Source organism: Nuphar pumila, chromosome 1 (assembly GCF_984573655.1).
Source record: "Nuphar pumila chromosome 1, dmNupPumi1.hap1.1, whole genome shotgun sequence".
Classification (NCBI taxonomy): domain Eukaryota; kingdom Viridiplantae; phylum Streptophyta; class Magnoliopsida; order Nymphaeales; family Nymphaeaceae; genus Nuphar; species Nuphar pumila.
Genome location: NC_143249.1, coordinates 179,232,703 through 179,241,566, shown reverse-complemented (window position 1 = coordinate 179,241,566; position 8,864 = coordinate 179,232,703). Strand labels below are relative to the sequence as shown.

Genomic DNA, 8,864 nt, shown 5'->3' with positions numbered 1-8,864 from the left:
ATATAATAAGATCTGGATCTAACTTGATCCATTTGCACATATTACATACACAGACAAATTTTTTTCTTTATGAATGTCACTGTGTCACCATGTATTTAGGATTAAGATTGAATCTTAGATCACCAGATCTCATTTAGATTCAGACTCCAATTCATACCAACAAAAAAAATGGATTCATATTCAGACTAGGTGGGATCCAACTCCTATCCTATTCATTTTTAGCTCTATGGTCGACACATTGGGAAGAAGATGTGGATTTGATGTGGATCTAAGTACAGATTTGGGAGGAGGTACGGATTCAAACCATGACCGTAAAAAATCTAATCCAAAAAATGTGTTACAATTGGATATCTAAGATCCATTTGGACTCAACATGGATTCTTGGAATACATACTCCTATCCTATTCATTTGTAGCTCTATATGGTTGGCGCATTGGGAAGAAGATATGGATTTGATGTGGATCTGAATACATATTTGAGAGGGGCACGGATTCAAACCATAACCACAAAGGTCTAATCCCAAAAATGTGTTCCAATTGGATATCCGAGATCCATTTGAACTCAACATGGATTCTTGGAATACAGAAAAAACCGTTTCCCTTCTGCACCACAAAAGTATGGATACCACTCGATTCGTGACTCGAGTTTGACACGTGCATTCTTAAATTTTCTAAAAATCGGATGCATTTTTCATTTTTAAATCAATAATTGTATGGGAATATTATTTAAAACATAAAAATAAAATTTAAAAATATTAAAAGAACACCTGCGCATGAGTCAGAATCGTGTCAATGATGGCAGTCACCCGAAAGTGTCGCGTCACTGTGACGTAGTTTCCATGAATCATTATTGCTTAAACCCTCTCTGGTTTCTCATCGTCGCTAAGGTCGGTGGATCAACATCCTCGCAATGCGAAACCTTTGGCCGTTCTTTTCATCGCAGTCGTCGGCCGGAATGAGGCACCATGGCGGCCGGAAGCGGCGGTCCTCCGGCAACCGGTTCCGTCCCGTGCGGATCTTCTGGGCGATCTTCGTCGTTTCAGGTCTCTTCCTCCTCTTCCTGAGATTGGTCGGCCGAGACGTGCCGGAGGGTCTCCCGGAAAATCGGTTCGGCGGAGAGGTTCCCCGGAGTCCGCCGGAGCTCCTGCTGGATACCACCCCGGAGGCGGCAGAGGCCCCTCGATCGACGGCGGAGCCAGCGTCTTGCGCGACGGTGGAGGAAATGGGGGCGGAGTTCGAGAGCGGATCGGGGAAGGAGAGCCTTAGGATTAGGAGGATGATCAGAGACCATTTTTCCCTAAACGGTACGGTTTATTGCGCTCTATGTTGTTGATTCTTTCCGTTTTCGAGCCGATTCCGTAAATTTCGTGCCGAAGATACTCCAATCTCGATTTAGCGAGCTAATTGATTCATTGATTTGAAGTTGGCATCGGATTGAATGAGTTTTGACAATGGATTTTAGTTCAGCATTCTAATTTTATGTAAAAGTATAGGATTATGAAGCCCTGGTTCGAACTATGTATAAGTTTGAGGCGTTTACTTGTTCATTGTATATGCCAGGAGCTCCTAGAGTCCGGGATCTTCCTCCAGAAGAGTTTTGCAGGCATGGTTTTGTACTAGGGAAGGCATCCGAAGCCGGATTTGGCAACGAAATGTACAAGATTTTGTCGGCCTCGGCGTTGAGTTTGTTGTTGAATCGATCCTTGATCATTGGACAGACCAGGCATTTGCATCTTCTCTTCTAAGCTGTGTGTTTTCCTTATCTGCCTCGAAGCTACTTTGATTTACTTGATCAATGTTGCAGAACTTGATATCTTTGTAGTGTGGTCATGCTGAATTGATGATCAAGTGGTTATGGCATCTTTAAATATGTTTGTAAACGCAATTTGAAGAATAATATGTATTTTTCTAATGCCCACCAAAGATTTGATTTTAATTAATATATGCAACCAAGTTCTTACAATTTTCAAAAAGGCCTCGAACGTTTGTCACCTTCAAGGAAATACCCCCATTTCTCTGCCACACCACACTTGGTTTAATAACCTAGGTTAATGTTAATTTCTGAATTTAAATTACCATACTAAACATATGTATAATCTTTTCTTGTGCTCAATACACTTTTTTAAAGACATACCACATATTTGTTATTCTCAAGCGTCGAATATTACTAGAGCAAAAGCATGCTTAGAACATTTAAGTTCTCGACATAAAAGTTTTATTTGTGTTTTTTTTTTGCGGGAGGGGCGGGGGGGTCGAGGGGGAGGGGGAGGTATGTGAAAGATGGGAAAACTTTGTTGGATATATAAATTTTGACTAAAATTGGTGGCCATTTGAAATTTAACTAAGAATACTAGAGAACAACTGAAAAAGAAGTGTGCGAGTAAGGAGGTTCACCAGTGTTAGTGATGAATTGGATTATCATGCTAAAATCTTGTTAAATTTGAAAAACTTTTAGAAGACTTGCCTTCCGGATCCACGTTCTCCAAATGCTCTTTTTTCACGATAAGTTCAATTTATCACAATTATTGAAGTATCATGATGGTACTGTAACATGTTCATGATATTTTCGTGGGGAATTTAGTTTGTGAAATCATACTTTTTCCTGCTTTTGTTGAAAATTTCCTTTTTAGGAAACTATGGAAAATGTTCCAGTTTCTCACTAGGATCCTTAGAGGGAGTATCTTACTAGTAGTATTCTTACCTCATTCTAGTAATAGTGGCACTCACGAATGTTTATTTTCATCCTCCTATTAATGTGATCCTCCTGTTGAACTGCAGGGGTAAATTTCCATTTGGAGATTACATAACTTACACCAATCTTTCATTTACTTTAAGTGAAGTTAAGCATCTATGGAGGCAGAACAAATGTGTTCTTAAGCATCAACGGCATCTAGTTATGAGAATTGATAATTTTGAGAGTCCAGCAGATACCAATGTCCTTTGCAGTGATTGGAGAGAATGGAAGGAACCCATAATATGGTTAGCTTGATTTTCCAAGTTTAATCTGATCCAATATGTAACAAATTGTTTGTAATGATTTTGCAAGCAAACTGGTCAGTGAGATTATTTTCCAAATAATTACATGGCAGGTTCCAAGGTACAAAAGATGCTGTTGGAGTTCAGTTTTTCTTGAAGAATATACATTCTGGTATGCGGAATGCAGCTTCTACTGTTCTTGGCAACACTGAGAATCTACAGAACAGACCGAATGTATTTGGGGAATTGATGCAAGTTATTGTTTCTCCTTCACAAGTTGTGCAAGAAGCTGTTAACTGGGTCCTTAGGGGTGGAGACGATCCTGACATTTCATTGCACATGCGCATGCTTGGGAATAGGTATTTGGAAGACTGATTTTCATCCATCATGTGTTTCTGGATTTGCTGTTTAAGTAAACATGGATACATGCTGGAATGAGTGGGATTCAACAATGAGAAGCTTGACTTTCTGAAATGTCATGTTGTAGCACCATCTTTCAAACATCTGTTCCCACTCTTTTTATTGGCTCTATGATATATTGCCCTTTTCTGAATGTTGAAGAATTAATCTTTGTGGATTGTTTGTACATCATCTATTTTACAAATTTCTTTCTTAATCATTTTATGGCGGAGAAATGTTCAGCTACTGATTAGTCAGATAAATATGTTGCTCTGCTAATTTCACCATTGAAGTTGAAGGTTTGTGTTTGTTCTTTTGGTCACTTCTCTTTTTGCTAATTTGTGGTTTCTTAAGCTACTTTTTACATGCTTTTCGCTGTTTGTTTCTTAATTGGTGTAAATGATGTTTGTTGGTAGTGTTTCACTATTTAGTTGTTGGACATCAGCCAATGAGGCTAATTTCTCTCTAGAAGTTACTTCTATAGAAGTCTATTTTTATTTTTTTCTAGTTTTTAATAACCCAGAAACTCACATGATACATCATGCTCATATAGATTGGTAAAATGCATCAATCTTGCATATGGAAAACTCACCTTTTTTCTCCATGCATTGGCCTCTACTAATGCAGGAAGAGCCACACAACCCAGTGGATGTGTCCCATGGTAATTTCTTGCATGGATTTACTTTATTTTGTTTGTTATCTGGTTCATCAATTAGAAACAACTCGTCTAGGATAATTTAATGTAGTTCCTCTGGAGTTCCATTGAGAAATATATTATGCACGACATATATGGTTATTTATGAAGCTGTGTAATCATGTTTTGGGCATTTGCGATTTGTCCTTTAAATACTGATGTTGATCTCTGTTGACAATTGGTTCCCTATCGATACATGCACCCACACCTAGCCGGCTAGCCTACTTGGGCTCTACATTGGGCGGCATGGCATATCATTTTTGGATTTTTGTACTCACTTGGGTTTGGGATGGCATAAATGTAATAAACATATGTAATGGGGATAGTTAGGTGGGGTGTGGCCTATATAAGGTCCAGCCTAAGCCTCTTGGCTCATAATTTCATGTATCTTGATTGCTTAATGCAATTTGGAGAACATTCACTTGTGAATTCTCTTTGGGAGTATGCCCTACTCTAAAAGGGTTAAGCTTAGGTGGTTAGCATCCCTAACCTCTTAAGATTCTCACTTATCCATCCCCAGCCTCTCCCTAACCTCTCAAACCACTCACCCAACCAACCCAACTAGCCCAACCTCTCTTCTCTCTCACCCCAAAGTGCTATTCCTTCTCCCTTGCTTCCCAAGCACTCAACCCCCATCTTCTTCCCCATTTCCCTTGTGCTACGTACACCTCCATTGCATTCTTGAATGAATGTATCATCTATGTGCAACTGCGTGTAGGTTCTGCCGGGTACTGGGCATAGTTGATAGTATATATGTGCATCATTTAGCAAGTTGAGCAAGTTTGTAATATTGACTACAGCTTTTAAGATCTAGTTCTCTGAGTTTCTGCAGATCTGTGAGGGCAATTCAATCATCCTTGCACTGCATAAGAAAGGCCTTGCAAAGGTACCAGCATCATATTGTGAAGCCTAGGCTGGCATTGGTCTCAGATACACCTTCAGTCGTTGAGTTGATTAAGCGAAGCTTGATTGAATTTGCAGAGGTTTGGTGGTGTTTCACAGGATTTCTTCACCATTTCTAAAATACCGAGGGTGGTTATGTTGTCTCTTCTTTTATACAGGTGCTTTATTTTGATTACAAAATGTTCAAAGGAAACATTACCAGTGGTACCATTGACGCAGGAGACCAGGTGGTATGATTTGGATTTTCGTATGGTGATTTACGATGATCTGGTCTATTCAGTGTTTTAGAGCCATCTCTATAAAACATCAGGATGATGTACAAAGCTGATTTCACATTGCTTGCAAGAAAATTCTTTCATTTGCTGATGGAAACATGGGTTCACATGCTTTCCATTCTTCCTACATTTGCAACAACAATAAAACTTAAGCCTAGCTGCTTTGCTTTCAGCTATTAGAGTTTAGAAGGAAAGATTGGGGCCCAATGCCTAGGTGGGTAGCATTTGTGGACTTCTTTCTGGCATCTCGGGCAAAATATGCTGTCATATCTGGTGCTCATAGGCGTGTTGGAACTACATATGCACAATTGCTTTCAGCACTTGCTGCAGCACGCCAGCTCGGTACAATCTTAAAATTTGCCTATCCTACAGGCATATCTCTAGAATTTGGTAATGATATTCAAAAATCTCTTGCAGATGAATATGTCTCTGCAGACCCTAGTTTTTCATTCTTCAGCAGCTTCCACGGCAACCTTTTGGAGGATGGTTTGTCCAGGCAGGTGGGCTGGGGGCACGCATGGAACAGATTTGCAGGCCCACTGAGTTGTTGGAACCAGACTGACCAATGTGCTTTCACACCTCTTCTCCCTTCTGCCTGGTGGGATGCCACTTGGCAGTCACCTATTTCACGGGATGTTCGGAGGTTACTGGCATATGGTGTTCTTTTAACTGATTCTGGCAAGTTCGATGAGAGTCATCTCTTGTCCTTCTGCATGTATAGGAAGGATGTTGTAAAAGTTGTCTCCACAAACTGTAAGAATTCCAAATGCGCTTAGCCCTTCTCAGTACCAGCTCATTGTTTTGTTTATTTATTTTTTACCTGGTTGGCGTTTCAATATTGGACTGATAAAATTGTGTTTACTTGTTTTAATCTTGTATCTTACTCCAGAAGAGTAGCATTTGAAAATAGCGGTGCTTCGGGTTTTTGTGTTTCTTTGTATTTCTTGTCATTGATACAGCCGACTGGACTGACTTGCTATTAGGAAATGTGATGTTGCTTGCTCAATGCCAGAAGCAAATATCTAGATATTTAATTTGCCAGCACTTGATTGTCAGTAACTGGGAAGCCGTGAAGTCTCACTTCCATAGTCTCATTCCTCCCAACTTACCACACTTAATATTTTCGTGGTTAGGCAAAAGGTTGCCGTGTCTGGTCTTTGCATACTCTCACATGTATGAAAAAGTGGGATAAATCGAGATATTCTGTGATTGTGAGGAATTGGAAAGAATCTGAAATCTCACTTGGGTTCCTCACGAAGGCAAAAGAAAGGGCCATCTCAAATCTTTGGATGCTGTCATATGGTAAAATGGGATAAATCTAGACATTGTATTGTAATTTAAATGCAACATCTCATCTAATCATAAAGATGGAGGGTGCTTTGGGGTTGGAGATTGGATGACCAACATAAATTGAAGAAATATTATTATCATATCATTGTTGTTATTGTTATTTTTGATAGTCAGGCTGGGATTTAGCTCCAGATGGGAACCTAAGTTAAGTTGTAGTGTGCAACATCCGAACAATGAGATTCCCTAGCTTATTCAAGCTTCGTGTCTGGATAAGTGGCCCAGCCAAACTCCTCTTAAAGGTTAATAATGTAAGTTTTTAAAGGGTCGTGACTCATGAGTCACGAGCCTCCCTCTTAAAGAGAATATTCTTAACTTAACATGACCATCCTGTTATTACAAAATGGCGTTCTTCAGAAAAAGCTTCATAATTTGCCGAAATTCCCTCATGGCCAAAATTTCAATTCAATACTTTTTAGGACATTTTTGTTCCTCCTCAAATATAACACAGTGTTTGCAACCCATTGTTGTAAATATTCTCAAATGCGTGAAAAATGCATAAAGGCACCATCCCACAAGCTTAACGACATTGGCAAATACAGTAAGGTCTTTAAAATGTGTGAACTTTTAACTAAATATTTTTACATTTGTGAATATCTTGAACTTGTAACTAAATATTCTTACATTCGTGAATATCTTTACACATTTGTAAACTTATTTTTACACATTTGTAAACTTATTTTTGCTTGTGTTCTTTATGCCATTTTAGTAAAAAAGAGGTTAACACATTTTGGGGATATTTGCAATCATGAATTGTGAAGGTTTTCAAAACTTGTCAAACTTCTTTAACTAAATACTCTCACATTTGTAAATGTCTTCACACATTTCCAAATGTCCTCCTCCTACCTGTCCCTTTTATGCCATTTTAATAAAAAGGAGGTTCACACATTTTTTTTGATACTCGCAATTTTTTTTGATACTTGCAAATACTATATTTGTGAATGTTCTCCTACCTTTGTTTTTTATGCGTTCTTTTTAGTAAAAAGGGGTCATTCACAACCATGAGTTATGAAGGTCGTACTATATTTGTGAATATCCTCTTACCTATGTTCCTTATACAAATTTTTTTAGTAAATAAGGTTTGCACATTTTGAGACATTCACAAGAATGATTTATGAACATCGTGCTATATCTACTGATGAGCAAAAATGTCTTAGAAAAGTCGGGGATCAGAATTTTGGATATGGGTTGGGGCAAATTGTCAGGCTTTTCCAAAACTTCACCATTTTGTAAGGATAGTTGATAAAAAGATGTGTTGAAAAAAGGTTAGGTTTTTAACCTATTTGGATGACCAAAAACCTAGTCTTCAATTTGGTCACCAAAAAAAAAAAAGAACAAAAGAAAAAGAAAACAATGGTGGCCATTTTTTCAGCCAGCCATCAGTAGTTGAATGGCCAGGCCGATGTCACCTGCCATGGGCAACATTGGCCCGGACAGTGGCTGGCAAGAAAATGGCTAGCCATCCCAATATCTAAAAAAAAAATATGGCTGTTCATTTTCGGCTAACCACTGTCAGAGAAATGGCCTGGCCAGTGTTGCCCATGTAAGGAGACACTGGCCTCATCATTTACTGGTCGTTGACAGGATGGAAAATGCCCGGCCACCCAAAAAAATTGAAAAAACAAGAGGCCATCAGTCCGACATATTTTGGCAATCTGTCAACCGAAAAATGGCTGGTTGTCCCTTGAAAAAAAAATCAGCCATTTTCGGGCCGGTGGCTGGAGGTTGGGAGGGGGCGAGGTGGGGAAGAGGTATTTTGGAGGGTGGAAAGGCCCTCCCCAATAAACCAAGTTTTCAACTTGGGGCCGTCTTTTTTCTCTTAGCTGGGTTTTGGCAAAAGGCTAGTTTTCAAACTTGGTTTTGGTGTCAGCCCAAACACACAAAACCTGGGTTTTTTTTGCTCATAACCCAGTTTTAAACTGGTTTTTGGTTGTCATCCAAAGAACACCATAGATAAATAGAAAAAAGTCATAATAATAAAATGCTATGGTCCTTGTTACAAAGAATGCCGATTAATGAAATACATATCCCTGCCATCTAAGGTTAGGAATATCGGATTACCAGAAATAACAAAAGAGAGAGAGAGAGAGAGAGAGAGAGAGAGAGAGAGAGAGATGCCTGTTAAGGAAATACAATCTATCCTTGACATCCAAAGCTAGGTATTTGGATTACCTGAATAACAACCTAGAGAAAGATTAATAAATGTTCCATTTAGAGACATAAATAAAAAGATCATAATAGGAAAACGGCATGGTTCTGATTACAATAAAA

General features: G+C 39.0%; 1 protein-coding gene across 1 annotated transcript; it reads left to right on the top strand.

Annotated features, from left to right (window-relative positions):
• The first annotated feature begins 877 nt into the window (after positions 1 to 877).
• Positions 878 to 6,172, top strand: LOC149851468 (uncharacterized). The gene is made up of 8 exons (XM_090000822.1): positions 878 to 1,303; positions 1,560 to 1,722; positions 2,778 to 2,978; positions 3,089 to 3,334; positions 4,901 to 5,051; positions 5,130 to 5,198; positions 5,420 to 5,588; positions 5,664 to 6,172. Exons 1-8 carry the CDS (start codon positions 910 to 912, stop codon positions 6,020 to 6,022), a joined length of 1,752 nt encoding a protein of 583 aa, XP_089856948.1. The 5' UTR covers positions 878 to 909; the 3' UTR covers positions 6,023 to 6,172.
• Positions 6,173 to 8,864: the final 2,692 nt, after the last annotated feature.

What these genes read in the sequence shown, in the direction of transcription:
- LOC149851468 (XM_090000822.1), top strand. Translation starts at nt 910, where the DNA reads ATGCGAAACCTTTGGCCGTTCTTTTCATCGCAGTCGTCGGCCGGAATG. An exon ending in TTGATCATTGGACAGACCAG is followed by an intron (nt 1,723 to 2,777) that starts GCATTTGCATCT and finishes GTTGAACTGCAG; the next exon opens with GGGTAAATTTCCATTTGGAG. An exon ending in ATGCGCATGCTTGGGAATAG is followed by an intron (nt 3,335 to 4,900) that starts GTATTTGGAAGA and finishes GAGTTTCTGCAG; the next exon opens with ATCTGTGAGGGCAATTCAAT.